General features: G+C 39.9%; 1 protein-coding gene across 5 annotated transcripts in view; it reads left to right on the top strand.

Annotated features, from left to right (window-relative positions):
• inpp5d (inositol polyphosphate-5-phosphatase D) overlaps positions 1-24,447 on the top strand; it is a 129,716-nt gene that overhangs the window by 40,338 nt on the left and 64,931 nt on the right. For 4 of the 5 annotated variants that reach the window (XM_057337946.1, XM_057337943.1, XM_057337941.1 and 1 more), the window contains 8 exons: positions 14,503-14,638; positions 15,414-15,579; positions 15,952-16,092; positions 16,231-16,321; positions 20,410-20,487; positions 20,602-20,679; positions 24,030-24,153; positions 24,290-24,396. In XM_057337946.1, coding sequence (XP_057193929.1) covers positions 14,503-14,638; positions 15,414-15,579; positions 15,952-16,092; positions 16,231-16,321; positions 20,410-20,487; positions 20,602-20,679; positions 24,030-24,153; positions 24,290-24,396 — 921 coding nt within the window. Of the gene's footprint in view, positions 1-12,433; positions 12,570-14,502; positions 14,639-15,413; positions 15,580-15,951; positions 16,093-16,230; positions 16,322-20,409; positions 20,488-20,601; positions 20,680-24,029; positions 24,154-24,289; positions 24,397-24,447 lie in introns of those variants that run through there. The other variant, XM_057337945.1, reaches the window with a different exon arrangement.

Here is a 24,447-nt window from a genome sequence, read left to right as displayed (position 1 = left end):
GCTCACCAAGCAAAAAGGGTTCAAATAAAGTGCCTTTGGCGCTAGATAAAGATATTAGAAGATATCGGCAAAATGTAATCAACAAAAATGTCTCTGAGTGCGCATGATGTGTACATCTCAGCAGTGTTGGGCAAGTTACTCTGGAAATGTAATTAAATTACTGATTACTACTTTTAAAAGTAATCAAGTTACTGGTCTGATTACTTTATTTCAAAACACTACTCGTTACATTACTACCCCCACCCCTCAAAAACACCAAATAACCTCTTTAGCCTTCTCAAGACTAAACTTTATGTGTGAAGTGCATTAGGGCTGTCACGATTATTAAATAATAGTCTCATCGCGATTGTTTGGCCTCATCGCGATGGTTTCAGATCATCGCACTTATTGCACTTCTCTATAGAAGACACTAGGGGGAGCTGTAGTGCCTGCATATTACATATTTTAGTGTATTTATTGTAACTAAAGCATTGTAATACTTGTAAAATGTACCACCACAACACAATACAAACTAAAGCATACACCATAAAAATAACCTGCAGTTTAATATTATTTAAGATAATCTCAGTGTGAAAACCAGTCTACCAAAATTTCATTAACATAGAAGTAAAATTTTATTGTAGTCTTGGAAGTGAGAAAAAAACAGACTAGAAGCATTTCTATGACTCATAGCATATCAATGGTGGCTTCACTCCTGATCAATTTACTTAATTTACAAGTATTTGGCGGTTGTATTATTGACAGGTAAAGCCTAAACCTTAAATATATGATAAACCAATATTTTCCGATGTATTTCCAAGAAAAAAAAAACATATTTTTTTATATTCAGAACAATATGGTCATTTCAAAGCTGAATCAAAAATGTATGAGAATAAAATGTCAAAGCTCTAAAACAGACAATTAATCGTCATAATTGCAATGATTTACTAGACAATTAATCATCAGCAAAATTTCATAATCGTGACGGCCCTAAAGTGCATTGTCATGTATTCTGCTTCAAACAGAAGAAACATCACTCAGTGTAGATTTATGCCTTTTTATTCTGCTGACCAAGGAAGAAGGAGCACGTGCATACCAAACTTCGTACACGATTCATTCACATACTGTATATCCTGTGACAGGGGACGCTTCTTCAGTATATCGTAAAGCTTAGCCCCCATTGAACATACACCACCACCTAGTGGCGTCACTTAGTAATGTACATTTTTTGTAGACATTTCACTAGAACATTAACATAGCAAAAACAGATTACATCCTTACAAAAACATTTGTGTCAAATACACAACACTTCCTCCCCTGAAATCTGAAACCCCTGTTTGTTCGTTTCTTTTTTTTTTTTTTTACAAGTTCAGGCATTCAGGAGCTTTCACCTGTCTTTTAGGTCTTTGTGTACTTTCCAAGGAACCTTCAATCCCGGACAATGTCAGTTTTTCATTTACAACAGTGTTACATGCATCATCACATCCATACCCTGACACAATACCATGGGGCTGTTGTTGTTAGCACCTCTGTGTTTACTTCATCAGCCACTTCCACGACCTGACCTGAATCCTCATTTTTCTCCCCAGGAGCTGATTTACATGTCTCTTGTACAGTTTTCCATACACTTTCACCAAGTATGTAACAGGACCAAGTATCTTAACAACACTACCTGGTACCCACTTTTCACCTTCTCCTACCCTGTGGTTTCAAACCAACACTTGTTGTTTAGGCAAAAACTGCCTGACTCTCCTGGATCCCTCAATTTGTTGAACGTCTTGTTTGTTTTGCATGCTAATGGAGAAATAGGGTTTTAAAAGAGACAACCTGGTTTTGAATTCCCGTTTTATAAACAACTCCGCAGGAGTCTTCCCTGTTGTAGACTGTGGGGTGCTACGGTAACAAAAAAGAAAATTGTGAATACAATGAGGTAAAGACATGTTTTCACGCTGACCCTTGTCCAACGCTCTTTTCAAGTTTTGTACCAAGCATTCCGCAGCCCCATTCGAATCTGGATGGTAAGCTGGACTCTGAATGTGTTTAACCCCGTTTTGTTTCAGAAAGTCCTGAAATTCCCTGGAAATAAACTGATGTGCATTATCAGATACCAAGTCATCTGGAAGACCCCATGAGGCAAAATATCCCCTCAGCACTTCAATGGTTTTTTCCACAGTTGTACTTGACATCAATGCAATTTCTGGCCATCGAGAATAACTGTCCGTAACCACCAGAAAATTGTGTTTTCCTTTTTGAGCAAAGTCTATGTGTATTCTTTGCTAGGGCCTAACAGGCCAACTCCAATTATGCACTGGAGCTGTGGCAGGCTGATTCCTATCTGCCTGGCAGATGCGACATGTGCTAACTACAGCTTCTAAGTCTGCATCCAGGTTTGGCCACCACAAATGGCTACGAGCTATGGCCTTCATTTTTACCATGCCTTGATGATTGTGATGTAATTCTTCTAGCAGTTGTGCTCTCAACACTTCAGGAACTACCACTTGAAAACCCCAAAGAACACAATCAGATTCCACTGTAAGTTCTGTTTCTTCAGTTCAGCCTCACCCACATGATTTGGCCACCCATTTAGGGTGAAGTGCTTTACCTTCTGTAACACTGCGTTTGAGTTAGTCTGTTTCGCTATTTCCTGGGCCGATATAGGTACCTTATCCAGAAAACAAACTCGAAACTGTAGTGTACTCTCTGGACTGTTCACCGTGAGTGGCAGTCGCGACAAAGCATCTGCGTTGCAGAGGGTTTGTATGCTATATCATACTGATACGTACAAAGAAGCGTCTGTCGTCAGCACCTGTACTGACGCATTACAACCCAAAGTTGCCTGTTATTTTGGCTTGTGATGCATCGCCATACGGAATTGGGGCGGTGATATCTCGCCAGTTTCCCGATGGTACGGAGAAACCCATTTCGTATGCCTCTCGCACACTCACCAAAACCGAGATTAACTACTCACAAATTGAAAAAGAAGCATTGAGTATTATTTTTGGGGTGACTAAATTCAATGAATATTTGTATGGCCAAAAATTTTCTCTGTTCACGGACCATAAACCATTGATCAAGATATTTGGACCAAAAACGTTGACACGTCTCCATCCAATTCCAGACAGCCTCTTTATGCAACAACTCTGTGAGTGGTTTAATTTCGGTCGACAGATTTGAAATGAATTTCCCATAATAGTTTAGCATGGCTAAGAAAGATCGTAATTCAGATATTTTTTAGGCATGGGGCCTTGTCAATCGCTTCGGTTTTCTCTTGGATCGGGTGAAAACCTTCTGCATCTATCACATGTCCCAGATAAGTTACACTATCCTGAAAGAACGAGCACTTTTCTTTATTTAGACGCAACCCATGTTCCTCTAAATTGTTCAATACGTCATTTAGATTTCTCAAATGTTCTTCCGTGTTTCGTTCGGTTATCAAAATGTCGTCTAAGTAACACACAACACCTACCAGTCCCTGCAGAACTGTATCCATAGTGCGCTGAAAAATTGACGGTGCACTTGCGATTTCGTACGGTAGGCGACTGTACACAAACAATCCCCGCTGCGTATTAATGGTGAGGTACGGCTTACTTTCCTCGTCCATTTTTAACTGTGTATACGCCTGAGTTAGATCCAGTTTACTGAAATGTTTACCACTTGCCAAGGTAGAGAACAAGTTTTGTGTTTTTGGTATCGGATACTGATCTATATCCAGCCATGGGTTGATCGTTACTGTATAATCTCCGCAAATGCGAACCAGGGCTCTAGAGTGCGACCAATTTGGTCGCACATGCGACTTGATTTCTCAATTGTGTGAGTAAGAAAAATCTGAGGTCGCACCGGTGCGACCAGCCGTTCGAGGGAGAAAAAAAGTCTCCGCAACTCTGAAAGTCTCGCTGTGCTTCAACAACAGACACACATTAGGCGCATATCGTGGTCTAAACCAATGAGAGATAGTGAAGGGCGGACCCCTCTGATTGGCCGTGGTCCAGATTTTCCTGTACGTGTGTGTATCAGAGGTCGTGTTAACCGAAAATTCTCTGTCATTGACAAAAAATGTTTACCAGTGACGGAAAAATCTGAAGGCCGTCAGCTATTTTGACGGATTACAATGAGGGCAATTTGTAACTCCCCGATTCCCTTCATTAGAGCGCGATATGCTCGCGAAGGGACGTGCGTGTTTTCACCCGTCATTGTTACTGACTAGACATATGTGATGCAATCTGAGAAAACCCGTCGGATGTCGCGCTGGGACGCGGGAAAGACAGTTCACCTATCAAAGTAAACTACATAACATGAAGAATGAAGGAGTATCAATGCACATTTCCCGCCAGTCCTGTGTAAACTACGGCATGCAAAGTTTTTTTCATACAATGTTTTCGTGAGATGGCGGAGCTCCCCGTCTGCAGCACCGGGAGTTATCGCTGCTCATGCGAGCCGGACCGCGATCGCAAAACATACAAGGGATGATCAAAAGTCCAGACACTATGCACATGATAAACAAGGTAAAACTTGCTTCACTGCTTATTAGTTGTTGTCCGTAATGTTTGCTAGTTTCCTCGTGTAGTGATAACGGCAGAGCTCTCGTTCTTTAAGTTGCCTGCACCATTTTCCTTACTTTCGTTTTATTCAAACGGTTTTGTACAGTATTTTTAGACTTCAACACTAGGAAATGTTTTTTTATTAAATTGTTATTAGAGTAAGTCTTTTACCACTGTAAAGTGACTTTTCCTTGTGATAATGGAATGTTGTGCTTTTATTTTCATCACTTAACTTTAAACCCGTTTTTCTCCAAAATCCATTCATGAAAATCATAGCGCTTCAGCAGACCTCAGCCATAACTTTTGTTACATACCCGAGGTTATGAGCAAAATAAAAACTGATTTGGAAAGGGCTTGAATATGGTATCAAAAACTGTAATATATAAATTTGCACCATGTGTTGGGTTTTCCCAGATCGAATCACATATGAACATAAACATTAAATATACAGATGAATATAAACAACAACGGCTTTACTGTCCATTCAGTTGTATTAAAATACAAGTTCCGAGACGCAAGTACAGCGTGATGACGTCACGAACATACTAATTACCACCTAACGCCACTTTGCACTCCTAGAACGGGTAATAATAGATTATGACGCATTTTTTACAAGCCTGTCAGTCAAAATGACGGACCATAAAAACGTCTAGTGCAACCTCTGGTGTGTACGTGTGAAATGCGTGTGCTGCAGTCAGACAGAGAGAGGTGAGGAGCCTATAGGCCCGTCAGTTAAACAGAGAGGGGAGGAGCCTATAGGCCCGTCAGTTAAACAGAGTGGATGTAGCGCGGATGATGAGAGAAGATGAAAAGAACGACTGACAACTTTTTCGTGAATAATGTTAAGTTAAGGCCTGATCCGTCCGAAAATCATAAGCAATGCTCTGACACGGAGCCATCAACCTCCCAGGTTATGTCAAGCCCTGGTCCATTTATCTTGAGATGTTTTAAGTTTCAGTTCAGTGAAGCACTTTAAGCACCAACACTTATTCAGTAAGTTACCTTTCTTGTAGAATTGTGCTTCAAATAAAGAACTGTATGTTGACCAGATTGTTAGTTAATCATTTACAAGTCAATTTTGCCTTTATGGACAGCGATTTAAAAAGAAATGAACTGGTGAAACTGCGGTGTTAAATGCGATGTGGTCGAAAATTTGGGTGCACCTAACTTTTGTGCTGGTGCACCTAAGAAAAAAAGTTAGGCGCACCAGTGCAACCAGTGCAAAAAGTTAGTCTAGAGCCCTGACGAGCGTTCTGTTTCGGAATACAGACCAACTTTATGGAGATGCAGATTTCATTTTCCAACAGGACTTGGCACCTGCACACAGTGCCAAAGCTACCAGTACCTGGTTTAAGGACCATGGTATCCCTGTTCTTAATTGGCCAGCAAACTCGCCTGACCTTAACCCCATAGAAAATCTATGGGGTATTGTGAAGAGGAAGATGCGATATGCCAGACCCAACAATGCAGAAGAGCTGAAGGCCACTATCAGAGCAACCTGGGCTCTCATAACACCTGAGCAGTGCCACAGACTGATCGACTCCATGCCACGCCGCATTGCTGCAGTAATTCAGGCAAAAGGAGCCCCAACTAAGTATTGAGTGCTGTACATGCTCATACTTTTCATGTTCATACTTTTCAGTTGGCCAAGATTTCTAAAAATCCTTTCTTTGTATTGGTCTTAAGTAATATTCTAATTTTCTGAGATACTGAATTTGGGATTTTCATTAGTTGTCAGTTATAATCATCAAATTAAAAGAAATAAACATTTGAAATATATCAGTCTGTGTGTAATGAATGAATATAATATACAAGTTTCACTTTTTGAATGGAATTAGTGAAATAAATCAACTTTTTGATGATATTTTAATTATATGACCAGCACCTGTATGTGTATGTACACATGGTAGCAATTTCACTTTTCTGAATTTTTGCCAGTACAAACTCTCAAATATAACAGATACCCCGGTGTATACAGATGTAACAGATGCCCCGGTGTATACTTCCATACATATTTTTACCCCATTGCATCTGACGATCACCTTATATGGTTTTACATACCCTAAAAGGTCCATAGACACAGTGTACAGTCTCAAATCCATTCTTTCGTCTGCTACCTCTGACGGCAGCGCCGCTGCTCCATGATCCATATTCTCCGTGCTATCCATGAAGTGGACATCAGCTGCGCTCCTCGATTGCAACGAAAGAGTAGTAGTTTTTCCTGGTGGTCTCTGTTGCGGCTCCCTTGCCTTCGAGCGATCCGCGCCTCTGCCCTTGCATGCTCGTTCCAGATGCTCGACTTTTCCACATCCTCGACACTGTAAATCCTTGAACTTGCAGACGTTTGGTCTGTGTCCTTTTTCCAGGCACCTGTAGCACTCCCGACCGTTGTCGCTCCACTGCTCCGGTCGCGAAGCCCGAGACTCGCGCTGCCTCGCACCTCTTAAACCGATATGATCCGCCCTTGGCTATGCCGGTGCTGGTCCCCTCTGCATCGATTGCATGCTGCTAGTAGTGCACTCATAATTGCTAGTAATCTCCAGCATCCGCTTCCATGTAAAACCCTGTTCACCTGCCGCATGAAATAGTTTTCGGCGGAGTTCATTGTCGTCGATTCCACACACAAACTGTTCCCGTAGCTGCTCTTCTAAGCTCGCACCGAACTCACAGTTGCTGGCCAAACCCTTTAAGTAGGTATGATGACATAGCAACCACTCGCGGCGAACATTCTGTCTCAACAATGTGTTCCAAACTGCGTAGTACTAAAATGTGTGTGTCATTCAATATCTACTCCTGGCCACCTGGTGAGAGTATGTTTTTCCTGAATACGACGGTAACTACATCGAGTGCAAACCCCTGCAGCGTTGGACACTTCGGGATTTCAGCCCTAAGGTGATTTCAGGTCACCGCGACGTTCGGAAGATTTGCGTGGCTTTCAACCGGTCCGCGAGCTTCATCTAAGCTTTGGACACTACTGAAAGGTAGGTTGACATAAATACATAGCTTTTATCTTGGTACTGACGAAATTCCATCGAAATCCACAGAGGAGAAGGTATTTTACTAAATCGCGGAAATTGGGTAGTCACATTTGTGGCGGGTAGATTAGCGAATGTACTGCAGGCGTCGTTCTAAAAAAAAAAAACATTGTCTGTATTTAACTCGTTCTATTTAGCCCATTCCAGCTAAAACAGTAAATTTTCATGATTTCATTTGAAAGAACTAACAAAATTCTACCTTCTATTCAAATTTCATGCAAATATCTGATAAAATGAGTAAGTTACAAGCAAAAATTTGTGAATAAGCATTTTCGGTCACATGACTTCTATTGTAGTTAATGTATACTATTTTAATATATTCCCCGTTATTATAAATATCATAACTTTCGCAATCCTCAACTGATTTTCACAATTCAGGTGTCGTCATAAAGGGTATTTTCAGCTCTGTCTAGTCATGTGATCTATTTTGAGTTTAGGGGTGTTTGAAAATTTTGTCATCATGCCTACTTTAAGCCAGCGGTCACCAACCCTGTTCCTGGAGATCGACCGTCCTGCAGATTGCAGCTCCAACCCTGCTTCAGCACACCTGTCTGTAATTATCAAGCAAACCTGAACACCTTGATTAGATAGTTCAGGTGTGTTTGATTGGGGTTAGAGCTGAAATCTTCAGGACGGTCGATCTCCAGGAGCAGGGTTGGTGACCACTGCTTTAAGCACACAATATAGTCTCCAAAAAACTCCCCAGCTTGCTGACGGCGGTTTCTGAACCCGAATCTTTCCACCAAAACATTCTTTTTCGGGATATAAAAGTCTCTCAAGGCCTTTAAGAGGACCGCGAAATCTGTGTCGCTCACCTTGTTTTGCGCTACCAAGTCCTTTAGCAACGCAAATTTTTCGGGCCTACCACGGATAAAAATACTGGCCGTCGCTCGCCTTTTTTTTCTTTTTTCTCCTTTTTAGTTGGTCATGACGAGAGCTACCCGCTGCAAAAAATGACACAATCCCAGCCTCGTCGCCAAAACTGTCATGTATTCTGCTTCGAACAGAAGAAACATCACACAGTGTAGATTTACGCCTTTTTGTTCTGCTGACCAAGGAAGAAGGAGCACTATGGAATTTAAATGGACCCAAAACTTAAGCGCGTACGAGTTATGCAAACGCGCATAATGATAACCACGCGCGGAAAGCTGCTCCGCGAGGGCGCATTTAAACTCCGCGAGCGAGCAGAACAGTATCCGCAAGCGGAAAAGAACCCTCGCGCGGGCGCATTTCTGCTCCGCGAGCAAAAACTCAGTCCGCGAGCAGAGGCTTTGACGAGCGCGCGCGCGATTCTCTCTATGCTCTCGCAACTGCTCAACACTTGCTCGCTCGTTGAGTTGACTTCTGAGACTTTGGAGGCGGGACAATGCATGTTAAAAGTTACCAATCAAATGAGGTCTCCGCGCATTTGATTGGTAACTTTTAACATGCACTCACCTACATGCAGTCACCTACAGATTACATGTCTTACTACCGAATGATTAGTGTATTACCTTGCCTTAGCTATGTGTTCGTGTTTTAACAAGTGACATTTTGATTTCTTACATCTGTCAACAAAAATTATGCTATATAATATAGCAGTTAAACTTACATGTCATGTATGACCTATTTAAAACATACTATAATAATATAATTAAATGTCTCCTGTAGTCATTAAATTTGAGTTATCTAATATCTGTTTACTGGCATAGCCCGTTTTAATATTTTCAAAACAAATAAAGCAAAACAAATAAATTATTTAAATTAAATTTTAGAGAGTACATCATATTGTAATTTATAATAACTTGTGCTTTGATTTTTACTGTTGTAGCCTTTTATTAATTCTCATTTTATAACAATTTCATGAAAATATTAACAATACAAAGCAATTATGAATACACATACCAAACTATTTATTTCTAACTTCCTGTCAAGATGCCAAATATGTAAATCCAAAGCCAAGGGCATACATAACACTGTAACCCAAGTTTTAAAACGGAAAAAAGTATCGTGTTATGCCAAATTAAGACGTCTGTACAACGGGTAAGATACATGTCGGAGACTGTAGGTGAGTGCATGTTAAAAGTGACCAATCAAAGGATCAGATAAGTCTGCCATTGTCCCGCCTCCAAAGTCTCAGAAGTCAACTCAACGAGCGAGCAAGTGTTGAGCAGTTGCGAGAGCATAGAGAGAATCGCGCGCGCGCTCGTCAAAGCCTCTGCTCGCGGACTGAGTTTTTGCTCGCGGAGCAGAAATGCGCCTGCGCGAGGATTCTTTTCCGCTTGCGGATACTGTTCTGCTCGCTCGCGGAGTTTAAATGCGCCTTCGCGGAGCAGCTTTCCGCGCGTGGTTATCATTATGCGCGTTTGCATAGCGCGTGCGCGCGCGGATTCCATGCGCGTGAGTTTTGGGTCCATTTAAATTCCATAGAGCACGTGCATACCAAACTTCGTACACGATTCATTCAAATATATCCTGTGACAGGGGACGCTTCTTCTGTATATCGTAAAGCTTAGCCCCCATTGAACATACACCACCACCTAGTGGCGTCACTTTAATGTACATTTTTGTAGACATTTCACTAGAACATTAACATAGCAAAAACAGATTACATCCTTACAAAAACATTTGTGTCAAATACACAACATGCATACTCTACTCTATCTCGTCTTTAATTATTTTAATACATTCTTTATGCTTATTCCATACTAAAGCCTGTCATAAATAATAATAACAATAATTAAACTCTGTGACATTTTAACTTAAAACATTTTTTCATATGTTAACTAGTATTTCTAAACCTGCATACTCCATACTGTAAAAAGTCTCTCCTTAGTTTCTTATAACTTGTAACGTTATATCTTAACTAGTGCTTCTGCATATGTCTATGATGATTTCTTAATCATTTAACAAATATAACAGCAAAAACTAGTCTGACAAAAATAACATGTTGCTAATAGCACCCTGGTACTCGACAGTAGAAGTTGATTCATTGCTCTCCGTGCCCGGTGACGTTACTTTCTCCAGAAGTTTAACCGTGCTGTACTGCCGTTTCAGGTTGTTTTTCACGGGAGAGGGGGTTTCGCTTACCTCCACATGACCGACAACGCACAACAATGTTCTTGCCTTTGACAGAAATAAACTCAAAATAATGATTGTATTTCCAGCTACAGAACGCATACGTTTCCCTCTCTATGCTGAGTTTGTTTTCGCTGGTAGTACCAAAGATTGTCTTGTGATAGGGAGATGTATGGGTCTGTAATACTTACAATTGGAGCATAAAGGCTAACATCGATCACGAGAGGCACCTCATCCAATCATATCCGGTGTCTAGTCTCCTTGCCTGCGTTCCGCGCGGCGATAGCGATAGCATCGGCCGTTACGAGTTTTTAGTTTAAGGTGGCAGGCTTTCCATGGAGTGGCTTTGGTAGTACTTTCCGCACAGGCGCGTTTCAGTTTGATGACGTCGCGGGTTCGACAGGCAGGCATCCAGACTTTGAAAAAGCTATTTCGCTTTTTACAATTTAAATGATAAAACGACACAACGGCAACGATGTAACGCAGCTGTAACGTATAGTTACCTGGGCTTGGAACTATAATCTAATTACTATTTTAGAGATTATAACGCGTTAAATTACTCGTTTACAAAAAAAGTAAAAACTACAGTAACGCCTTACTGCCCAACACTGCATCTCAGTAACGTTGACAGCACGCGCTGCTCAATTTAAACTACAGAAATAGTCTGATGTTTTGAATGGTTCATTCTGTCTCGCGGTGCGGATGGAACAAAGCCAAGCTGAAAACCTGTCATCCGGTGGTGACTGGACAGGACTGTTGTTGTTGTCGGGGGCAGGGCGTGTGTCTTTTCTGTACTTAGACTCAGAGCAGGAGAGCGAATGTTGCCATTTTCACACTGGGAGCATTTAAAAAAGCAAATATTTTTATCTGCTTGCTTTTCAGGTGGTTGACTCCACATACTTTCCGACACGCACTCTCAGGCTGCGTCCAAATACCCCCACTTGCGGTCTTTGCGCTTGACCACTTGACTACTTTCATGACGTATTTCCTTTTTTGGCCCAAGCGTTCTAGTGGGCTGAGATCCCAAGTGAGCATGTCGTATTTCTAACCCGTTGGGACACACTTAGCAAGTGCAAACATGTAACGTGGTGTTTCTTATTATGTGATAAAAAGGGTTTTACAAAATACATAACTCTGGAGCTTTCACCAATAAAATGTGCAACACTACGTTTTACTACAAAACTATATGTCATATCTAATTATATAGTCAAGTCAAGTCAGATTTATTTTTATAGTGCTTTATTTGTATTGTATTAAAGCAGCTGTACCCAAAAAAAACAAAAGAAAAACATGTGTTAGCCAAACATACAGTAGAATAAATAAAGATATAGCCTAACCTTAAAAAGTAGTTGTATAACTTACACTGGACAACTTTCCGCAACATCTCGCGAGACCCGAGCAAGAAGTCTCATGATTTATATCCAGAACGTGATGCATGATGGGATACACTTAGCCCTGAATACCGCTTGGAAGCGGTATTCAAGATAGTGTGGGTTTAGTGTGTGTTAAGGGCACTGCACTTTGACGTTTTTAAGACATTGGACAGACTTGGACTCTTACTTCCTGTCGCGTACACGCGCTCTTAAGTGGCCAAGACCGCAAGTGGGGGTATTTGGATGCAGCCTTTGTCCGCTGGTGGGAGTATGCTTATACCTGTGTATGTGCGTGCACGTGTCTGTGTGCGCGCGCATCGGGGCGGAACTGGATACGGAGAGCAGAGGAGAATTGTAAACATAGAGACAGAAATGACATGCCGCCGTGTAAATAAGATAAATACCATAATGCTATTTAGTTTGTTTAATAAAAGAACAAGGTATAGACTTGTTCTGTAGGAAAGGTAACCTTAAATGCTCTTCTCTTCTCTTGTGATCTGGCGCTATAAAGAAAACAAAATGAACTTGACCTTCAAGGGGTGTGGCTGGTGCCGTTGGAAGGTCGGGGCTCCGCCCTAATGGGAATGGTAGGGGAAACACTGTTACAGTGTCTGACATGCTTGCGAGCTCACACAGCTCTTTAATATTATCTTTTGTGATCTCCGATTGACAGAGTCGAACATCGTTTGTGCCAACATGAATAACAATCTTACTGAATTTACGATTACCTTTAGCCAGCACGTTTAAATTTGTTTTGATGTTAGGCGTGATGTCAGATGCCGGTAAACATTGGCCTATGGTGGCTGGTGCCACTGAGTGGAGCAAAACTTGTTCGAGACTGTAATCGGAACGGTTGAGTGATGTTTTGACCTGCGACTACGCCGTCTCACAGTCACAAAGTTTTTCTGCTGCGGGGATCTTCAACCGGAACCGGACTGTGCACGCTAACGTTACTCGCATCCAAAGTGTTTTCTATGGCCCTTACACTCTTATCCTCAAATAAAGATTGTATGCGAGACTCTAATTCTGAGATCTTCTCTGTCAGCCTAACTATTTCCCTGCATTTATCACATGTAAAACCTTTGCCGCTGACAGAGAAGGCTAATCTAAACGTATGACATGAGGTGCAAGTAACAATAATAGGAGTAGAAGCCATAACTCACCGGTCATGAAGAGTAATTCAGATTTACCAAGGTTGCTCGATGAAACGTAGTATTTATGCTTAAAAAGAGAAACAGTTAGTACACAAGACAAACTAGAAGGCAAGCTGATGCTCCACAGTATAAACATTATTTTAATTATATAAAACAACAAGGATGCGTTTTGTGCGCAAGCAAACAAAAATACGGACTATATTCACAATTTCCTGACATCCGTGTTAGTTTCCAACGCGCGTTCACGAGAGCATCCATGGTCAACACTGGACGACTTATGCGTGTGTTGCTGACCCCGGATGCACTGTGAACGCGTGTTGGAAACTTACATGGATGTCAGGAATATAGTTGAATATAGTCTGTATTTTTTTTGTTTGTGCACAAAACGTATCCTGGTCGCTTTATATAATTAATCTGAACCACTGGAGTTCTTTCTCGACTGACATTTAGAAATAACCTGCACTAAAACTAAACTGTAGAGTTGGAAAATGCCCCACAATGTCTCTACCACAGTTCTTCCTCTTTCAAGTATGCATTGCAGCACAGCCTCTGTATTAAATTATCCATCAGCTTGGGTGTTGAGCAAGCCACAGGGTTCCTCTTAAAACTTGTCGTGAATGTAAAGTATTAGTGAATGTCTTGCAATCTAATAAAACAAACTAATAAACTAAGCTAAATGTTTGTGCTCACCGTAAACCACAGATTTTAAAACATCTAAGAGAATGTGGGAGGTGCATATTAAAATAATGTCTGTGGCCTCTTGTCTGTCTGACATTTTGTAATAAGACAAGCTAAGATGTTTTAAACGCTGACATTTTATTTACTTTGAACCATACCCAAAAGTATGATTTGTGATCTTTCATTCAAAAATCAGAGGCACTAAAACAAATGTAACATTCAGAAGATTTTGGTTTGTAAATAAAGGACAAAGTCTATATTTGTATTTTCTCCGTAGATCCTGTGCCTTTTGATACTTTGTGCCACTTTTAATCAAAGAATGCATCCAATTACCAGTCATTCATAATTTTGTCAGCATTTTACATGTTTGACAATTTAACATGTCTTAATTGTGGCATTTAGGTTAGTCAAAATGTGCTAAGCTGCATCAAAACCTAAGTCAGATCAGGTGACATACTGTGAAGCTTAGAGGGACTACAACATCCTTTGAAAAAAGTGGCTCATAAAAGTGACAGGCAGTATATGTTTAAAGCAAACCATGTAAAAACTGTTGGTTTTTGACAAGCAAGGAACATGCAAAATGTAGTGAAGTTTTAAGATTTAAGATATTAAGGTTTAGTTGTTTTGCAAAGCTACATCTAAGGTCGTTGATTTCTTGTTAACCTGATCGTGTTTCTTTTCCTTGTAGGCATCTGAGGGTGTGCCTATTCGCTTCTTCTCTGCACTGCCAGACCTGGTGGAGGCATATCATAAGGAAAACATGGGTCTGGTGACACACCTTCAGTATGCTGTGCAGAAAGAGGAAGAGCCAGAAGAGGAATCAGGTGAGTAAATTATAATATAATTCGTCCATGGGCATCCTAACTTTTGGTGGTACTTCACCAGAACAAAACTGGTGAATTTGAGTTATTAAAATGAACATGAATGTGTTTGAGTGTCGTGAAGTGGCGAAAAATAAATAATAAATGTCCATCTCTCCGCGTCTGTCCTACCCACATCTCCAGTGCTGCGTATCTACAGCATGAGTTTATGTTTGTATTTGGCATGTTATTTATACGGAAAAAGTACTTTTTATGTGCATATGATACATATGATTATGTGCTAGTAAGTCCATGACTCAAAATGCAGTAACTAGCTTATGTTGACTTTTCCAGCAGGGTTTACATTTACTGTACATTTATGCATTTTGGAAGAAATTACCTACGGTACATTCAACCATTACATTTGATCAGCATGTATGTTCCCTAGGACAACACCAGTGCTACAAACACAATGCTCATACCATTTGAGCTAGAGATTAAATAGATTCTTCAAAAGTATTCAGTCTACTTGCAGGTTTTCATTCAATTTCAAATCCTAGACCTTTTGAACCTCACTGTACTTAAAGGAGTGGTTCACCCGAATGATCACCATTGACTTTCCATAGTAGGAATAAAAATAACTATGGTCAAGTCAATGCAGACCATTTTGGGTGAACTATTCCTTTAAGTGTAATATACAGTATAACAGTAAATGTAAGGAAAACTGCATTTTTGAAAGAGACTCTTTGGTTGTGTTGTTGTTGTAATACAGTAGTTATTTTATTATCCTTTTCCATAGAGCCAATCAGTTTGCCTCCTCAGCTTCCACCCAGAAACTTCACAAGTAATGAAGGTAAAGACGGTCATGGTGACCCATGCAGAGGAATGGAAAGAGGAGCAGAGACCACACAGGCCTCATTCTCAGACATGTATCTCCAGCGACTGCAGCAAATCGACTTATCAAAGTACAATGAAATTCATCTGTCATACTGTAAAATAACCGTTGTACATTTTCTTATCATTTAATACTATGAAGACACTGGCATTTTACTAATTAAGTTAGCTTGAACCATAACGTTTAGAATGTTGTATTTCTGTGATGTACGTATATTTTTTGGGTGATGCTGAATTCAAGGTGCCCAAGATTAAATAAGGTTGAATTCCAGGCCCAATCCACCCTGCAGTGGAAAGGAGCATTTAATTGGCCCCACCAGGAAGGCATTTCCGGTTGACCCTTCTGATGATGACCCTGACATATATTTAATTATCTCTGTTGTTCAAGTAATTTTACCATCTAGCATTTTTCTGGTCTGTTAACAATGGTGTTTGATATCCAGTCTCACCGAGGATCATCAGAAGTCCATCCAGGATTATTTCTGCACATCTGTGTGTCTGGATGCCGAACAGGTGCAAAATGGAAACCCTACTCTGCCTCACTTTAAAAAGCTCACACTAAGTATCTGCAAAAACCTGAACAGGTCAGAGCTAAAAAACATGGTATACTGTGACTAGAAATATTGCTGTTTGTCAAAAACGGGATATCTTTGTTTTGGTATAAGCACCTTTTTTTACCAATACAATTTGCACTTTGAAATTGATATTGATACTTTTTGTAGTGAAATTTCTCGCACACTTCCAAGTCTCGAGGCACTGCAGAAAGTTCTGGATCAGCCTCTATCACCTGGCTCTGGAAGACTAAGGAATCAAGTAAGTTAAATGATAGACAACTAAAAAATTTTGAGAAGAAATGTTTCATGTTTTCATTTAAACATGTTGTATGTCATGTTCTTTTTGTTAACTTCTATTTGTTTTTGTTTAGTTTGTTTTGTGACACTATTTGGAAAGTCCACTTTAGACATTATACTGACTTTAAGTAACTTTGCAACTACATGTCAACTAACTAGGTTAAAATTAGGGTTGGGTATAGGGTTGAAGGGATAGTTCATCCAAAAATAAAAATTCTGTTATCATTTATTATTCTCAGATTGTTCCAAAACTAAGGGTGTGACGAGACACTTATCCCACGAGACGAGACTGGGTTCACGAGAACGAGACGAAATTTTTAGACTTTTTAAAAAGAAATCCCCAATGATGAAATATATAGGGAAAAATAGTCATTATTCACCTTAAAAACACAAAATGCAAAAAATGTAGGCATTAAAATAAACTTGTACTTTATGAAACAAATGAAACTTCTATTTTAATGAATTATATTATGCTGTAATAAACAATATGTAAACACTACAAAATGTTTTGTCACAAACTCAACTGACAGGCAGTAACTGCAAAACAATTGATTAGTTTTCTTAACAGGCAAAGCTTTTAGTAAAGAGCTGTGGTTGTTTTCTCTATATTATTTTGGAATTATTAAGTCCCAGACCATCTTGCTCTCCTGGAACCAGTGGTGGTTGATGGTGGGTACCTCCGACGGTTCCCCCATCCAAGATACACGCATTGGAATGGTGTGAGTCCAGTGGCGGGTTGACAAAGAGAGTTCTGAGCGTACTCGGCCCAACTGAGGTACTGGCACCAGGTCTCCTGGTGGTCATGGCAGAACGTGCTCAGGAATCTTCCTACCTCCTGGATTTTGCGTTCTTTTTGTCCGTTGTATTGCTGGTGGTACCCGAGGACAGACTGACGGTCAAACCGAGGAGGGTCAGGAACGTCTTCCACACCCTGGAGAGGAACTGTGGTCCCCGGTCCGAGATGACGTCTTCGGGGATACCGAAGTAATGGAACAGGTGTTGGAATAGTAGTTCCGCTGTCTCCAGGGCAGAGGGTAAGCCTTTAAGGGGGATCAGACAAAATGATTTAGAGAATCGATCGACCACAACAAATATGCAAGTATTATCGGCTGATGGAGGTAGATCTTTTTATGAAGTCCACCCCAAGGTGTGACCAGGGACGGTTGGGCACCGGGATAATATCAGAGTTTGTGATATTATCATAACTCCATTCAATGGGACAGATGAAAAGGGCTTCAGGGATGATGGGTTCTGATATAGGTTCTTCTTGGGGAGGACCGAACAAACACGACAAAGCATCGGCTCGGGAATTCTTGTAGCCAGGGCGGTATGAGATGGTGAAAGTGAAGCTGGTGAAGAACATTGCCCAGTGTGCTTGACAGGGGTTTAAGCGTTTAGCTACACAAAGATATTGGAGGTTCTTATGGTATGTGTAAATGAGGAAGGGATGATTGGCACCTTCTAGCGAGTGTCTCCACTCCTCCAGATTTTCAGTTTCTTATAAATCTTGTGATTCACTTCATAAGACATTAAGAAGGTGTAGGGATTGCGTTTGTGTTGCCTGTGTCTGCTTTGTGATCTTTTAATCACACAGCACTTGTGTTGTATGAATTACCAAAGCTCGCGATTTCAGATAAAGATTTTCTTTACTGTTCTACTTTAGAAACAATGTCATCTACATCTTGGATGGCACAAGCGGCAGTTAATGAACATCAATCCGGTGGTTCTCTGTATTTAATTTTCACTGTATTTAATGTTGCTTTTCCTAACCTAACCATTTGGCTGAGCTTGTTATCAGCTCTACAAATCTCTCCACAGCGTGCGCCTTTTCGGTCCAAAATCTATTGGTCCGTTTACAGTCGGATATCTTTATTAGCTACTAAAATTCCTGTCAAAAGGTTTGAATATTAATTCAAATTGTACTCAGTAAAGAGTGTGATTTTATAAGTAGCGAAGTAGAAGCATTAGCTTAATTTGTAATGAAGTACAAGTATAATTGCAGTCTTAAAAATACACTCATAAAAGTACAAGTATCCAAAAAAATGACTTAATTACAGTAACATGAGTAGTTGTAATTTTGTTACTTCCTGCAGGAGAATCGTTTTCTCAGAGCCGTCATCCAAGATGGCATATGTCTCTAGTGTGTGATCACCATTTCGTAAGAGCACTTTACTGACTTTTAGCAACACTTGGCTGATCCCAGCTCTACTGTCAACATAAAGAATGTCAGCCAAAGTAACGTTAACCAGACCACAAGTTGTCTCTGTACCTGGTTTTTGTGCTGGCTTGACTTTCACCTCATGCAGGGCTTGAACATGTTGCCTTTACATATGGTGCAGCTTAATCTCGGGTGGCACTAAGCAGCTTGATGTTGAAATCTCCAACAGCGATTGTTAGATTTTATCCACTCTTTCCTTTTCTCTTGAGTAAGCTTGGTAAAGTTTGTGCATTGATACAGGAAGTGCAAATTATTACAACAATATGGGCAGCATGTTTTGGACTTTTGTTGTGATAAAGATGGTTACTCTGGATCCAGGGGCTTCTCAGTTAAAGGTTAAGGGGCAGAGCCAAAGAGTATAGACATTGACTTACTTCTTGACCTTTCATTCTTACTCTCCTGTGACTTTGTACTACTGAATCTCTTTCTATTCCCCATCGGTCCAACTTGCAGAACTAGAAAATTATTTATGGGGTGGCAACACTGCAGCAAGCATAAGGACTGCTGTGTGATTGATTTTGGCTGAACCAAACACCTTGTCAACATGTAGTTAGATAGTAGCCTATTTATTATGCAGTGGCAGGGGTTGAATTTCATATCTGGCCGGGCCTGGGCAAAAGTAATTGAGTACTTACAATGCTAGTATATTTGCCCACATGAAAAATACCTCAGTATGCTATAGTATTCACTTGAAAGTGAGAAACTTTGAGCCATATACAAGGAAAAATCTGTCAAATATGGTATAATGTACAAATATGTTAATAAACCAGTACCTCTTACCATTACATTTTCTTTTGTTTTACGCGTGCAGTACACGCAACCGCAACACTCTTTCACTCAGACACGCAAAACAAGCAGATAACATATTTAAAACATGTCTGAATATATCTAACGTTATTCATAACACAATTAGATTTTTTTAGCTGTTCAGACCTACTTTCTGGTTAAGAAATAACATTTGCCAGATTCTGTGCCATTTTACGTTATACAGCAAACCGTCCGCGTTTTCATAGTTCCCTATATATGTCCACTTATGAGCTGCTTTGTGCCTAACGTTATATCTGTCAAACTTCTAAACACTAGCCTGTCTATATCTAACCTTCTATTTATCTAAGCTTAATATAGTACCACTTGTAAGACAAACTGTTTGTAAGAAAAACTTGCTTTAACTTGCCTGCCAAAAGTTTGTGTACCTACATAAAAACTAATTCGTCCGGTGCCCCGCACGTAGAATGTATTGTCACCCTGATAGCATAAATCTATTTGATATCTGCATTTATATCTGCAATACATCTGCAAAACATAGTTTGCTCATCTGCAATACGTCTCGGAGACGTCTCCTGTCAGATGTCATATAGACATCTAGATGTCTCTAAGATGTCTCTAAGATGTCTATGATTTAGAATGGCTGTAAAACTGCTCATTCTAAGATGTTTAGCAGATGTTTTTACACAGCAGATGTTTTCCAGATATCCAGATCTTTATCAGGAATATTACAGACATACCTGCGCTGTCTGGGACAGCAATTAACCAAATACAATTTTAAATAATACTTTTGATGAATGCTAACACAACTACCACGTGAATATAGTGTGAATAAATCTGTTATTTTAAAATTATTTTGCAATTTACTATATATGTTGAACTTATGTTTAACAGTCTTCTTCTCTGGATAATTTGGTGGCGTAGTGCCCCTGCACCCTCTATTGACCAGCCGCCACTCCTCTACTGATTGGTAGTTGATGAGAAGTTGCAAAGTTACATATAGTTTGTAAAATATCTAATATAGGCTATCAAAATAAAGTACCAGTTACCTTTTTCATCTGTTCCAGCTTTCTGTTGATGCAAATCAGTCTGTGGCTTTTAGACTTGAGCAGCTGACTAAGCTTATATGTTCAATTGAAGACAAGGTATAACTTTACTGTATTCATGTTTTCACACAAAGCACGACACTATACAGAAACTGACTTCTTATTGTAGCCTTTATTTTTGTTGTAGACTAACATCCCCTGTTTTATTTACAGATTAAGAGTGCTGTGTTTGAATCAGTTGGATATGATGGAGGACACAGAAAGTCCCTCATACCCACTGTGACGTTTGAAGTAAGAAATGATTTAAACAGAAAATGTATTGTTCAATTAAATGTGTATTTTAAAGTTGTTGTTAAATGTTAAGTGATCAGCAAGTGCCCTCCTGCTATATGTTGCCTTTATGCTTATTATGTTGTTGATATAATGAAAGAGAATACAGCTGTTGCTCTACTAGTATGGAAAGCCAACAGGTTCACAATTCGCGTGCTTTTGATCGCCGTATTAATATTAAAACGCCGATTTCTTAACGCCGCCAGGCGTTAATTAAGCGCCGCCTGGCGCTAAATTAACGTCATACGCCGCCACGCGTTAAAATAACGCCGCACGCCGATCGACGTTAAGTTAACGTCACACGTCACTCAAAATGCAAACTTATTAGCTAATATACATAGCCCCTCCTCTTCTGGGTTTGCGAGCTCTACGGCAAGTCGGAGGCTCGGAGCATCCAGTACAATTTCCAAGGGCGCTGTTCACTTAAGTTAACTGGGGGTCTGGCACGCGATGAAACCGTCTGACCGTAGTGTCACCTCAAATCCATATCCAGCTTAACTTTGTGGAAAACAAAAATGGAAAGAAATGAAAGAAAAACCAGCTGAAAAGAAAAACATATAACTAATGCAGTATGTTCCAGGAAGCAATGTGTAAATGCGGGTGCGTAAATGATGACAGAATTAGAAGCAAGACGAGTCGTTGCTGTTAGTCTACAGGTTAGCTCGGTTTGCTCGCAGTCGCATGTTGCGTCTTTATCTGGTTCGAGTCCCGCTCGGACCATTTGCAGATTTTTACATCGTTGGTCTTGTTATGTTTATCTGTGTCACAGGGATTTTTTTTATATTTCAGCATTTAATGCGTGGTTAATATATAAAGAAAGTCAGGAATAAGAGCTCTTTCTCCACAACAAACTTACAGTATATTCTAAGTTTCTTAAGCGCTCCCGACAGCCTCGCCAACAGCCTTTCAATAATCACCTTAACGCACATCACCTGCCCACTTAAATTTTATTAGCACGCTACCGCTCACATTACCTACGGGACATGTTGCCATTTACCAAGAGACTGACGCTATACCGTGTGTGGCACTGCAAAGAGGCTTGCGTTACTAAAAATAAACAGCCACATTTCCAGTTGAAATAAAAATATTATACATTCTTTATATTATTCAGCTCATGGAATGTGCGGGATTCAGGGTTGGTGGCGTATGTTTCAAAAACATAATTAAAAAGCCTATGTGCATTTTAATGCACAATTTAGGCTATGGCCAAAGAAATTGCATTCATCATATTACGCAAAATATGTCCACTTCAATCAAAATGAGTCTGACTATTAGGTTAACGGACTTAAATACAGTAAAAGAGAAAATAAAGTGCGGTGTTGAGAGTTATTCAAAGATTATAAATCACAAAAATGATCTTACTCTGACTGAACATCCAAAACGTGCGCATATTAGATAATACACAAGATTTGTGTCTCAAATATTTTTTGTATTGTCAACATTTACCAGCCATTTACGAAAAATATATGTTTTAAGTTGTTTCTTGAATGAAGAGAGAGACGTGGTTGACCGGACTGTATCTGGAAGATCGTTCCACCAGCATGGAGCAAGCAGCAGTGAAGAAGAATGAGCGGAAAGATTTATGATTTAATACCCTTTTGTGAGCTACCAGGCGCCGTTCATTCCCTGAGCGCAAGGCGCTATTTTGGGGTTATTATTATATAATGTTTTTAAGTGAAAAAGACAGACGTTTTAAATGGAAATATATATTGTTTTATTTATTTAATGCAGAACAACAGGTGCAATTACAACAAAGTGTTTCCTTTATGCAAAAATAAAATGAAAAAGACACCTAGCCATCTTAGATAAATATACATTGTCAAATGAAAATAAATAAAAGCTAGTTGTTTAGCCTGCATTGAAAACTTATACAGAGCCTCAATACAGGTCAACGGAGTGAAGTCTAAAAGAAAACAAATTAAGCCGATTTATGCAGCTACAGTAACTGTGCAAAACGAATACAACACAAAAAGCCCTGGATAGTGTGACATTTACATTAATATATTACTCATTATATTACTTATAACAACTATATCCACAACAAACGTACATTAAGTTTCTTAATCGCTCCCGACAGCCTTGTAAACGGATACAGAATAAAAGCATTTTTGTTAACTTTATTAACGGAAGAAAACGTTAATAAAGCAGACTTCACATAATAGTAGTTCTCCAGTAGAGAACATGCATAAACACTCAAGTTAGCATGGTCGTCATTTTTATATTGTTTCATATACTTTGTCGAGTAAAATGAATTATATCTAAACGCTCGGCTGAAAGTCAGTTCCACACAGGGTATAGCGTCAGTCTCTTCACGGAGGTAAATGGCAACATGTCCCGTAGGTAATGTGAGTGGTCGCGTTCTAATGAAATTTAAGTGGGCAGGTGATGTGCGTTAAGGTGATTATTGAAAGGCTGTTGGCGAGGTTGTCGGGAGCGCTTAAGAAACTTAGAATATACTGTAAGTTTGTTGTGGAAAAAGAGCTCTTATTCCTGACTTTCTTTATATATTAACCACGCATTAAATGCTGAAATATAAAAAAATCCCTGTGACACAGATAAACATAACAAGACCAACGATGTAAAAATCTGCAAATGGTCCGAGTGGGACTCGAACCAGATAAAGACGCAACATGCGACTGCGAGCAAACCGAGCTAACCTGTAGACTAACAGCAACGACTCGTCTTGCTTCTAATTCTGTCATCATTTACGCACCCGCATTTACACATTGCTTCCTGGAACATACTGCATTAGTTATATGTTTTTCTTTTCAGCTGGTTTTTCTTTCATTTCTTTACATTTTTGTTTTCCACAAAGTTAAGATGGATATGGATTTGAGGTGACTCTACGGTCAGACGGTTTCATCGCGTGCCAGACCCCCAGTTAACTTAAGTAAACAGCGCCCTTGGAAATTGTACTCGATGCTCCGAGCCTCCGACTTGCCGTAGAGCTCGCAAACCCAGAAGAGAAGGGGCTATGTATATTAGCTAATAAGTTTGCATTTTGAGTGACGTGTGACGTTAACTTAACGTCGATCGGCGTGCGGCGTTATTTTAACGCGTGGCGGCGTATGACGTTAATTTAGCGCCAGGCGGCGCTTAATTAACGCCTGGCGGCGTTAAGAAATCGGCGTTTTAATATTAATACGGCGATCAAAAGCACGCGAATTGTGAACCTGTTGGCTTTCGATATACTAGAGAGATATTTGTGTATGTGTGAGATATAGCAATGCCGTTTTGGTTGTTTGCAAACTGAGAACTCGCTTGTGTTACAAAGCTACTACTACACATTTATTGTTTTTTTGTATTTACAGGTAAAATCAGAATCCATTGGAATTTCAAACAAAATGTACCTCAAGGTAGATGTGGAAGGTGGGAAAGTTTATTTCAAGAAGTCCAAAGATGGACCTGAGGATAAATATTTTGTGCACAATAAAAGTATGCCACAACTTCTTACATACAGTATCTAACCATACATATAGAATGCATTTGACTAATTAGAATCATATACGCTCAGCGGACTGTACTACACAAGTATTACACAAAGAGTAATAATTACATTTTTAATCTCCAGTCTTGCAATTGGTGAAGTCACAAAAGTTGCAAAACAGACTAGTTTTGGTGTTGGAGACAGAGAAAGAAAAAACCCAGCGCAAGGATTTTGTCTTTGATGACACCAAGGTAAACATTCCATTCATATAGTACATTATAGTATTTATCAGTGGTGTTGGT

The sequence above is a fragment of the Triplophysa rosa genome, linkage group LG7 (assembly GCF_024868665.1).
Source record: "Triplophysa rosa linkage group LG7, Trosa_1v2, whole genome shotgun sequence".
In the NCBI taxonomy this organism is placed as follows: Eukaryota; Metazoa; Chordata; class Actinopteri; order Cypriniformes; family Nemacheilidae; genus Triplophysa; species Triplophysa rosa.
The sequence above is the reverse complement of the archived record's forward strand: the minus strand, read 5'-3'. Positions and strand labels throughout refer to the sequence as shown.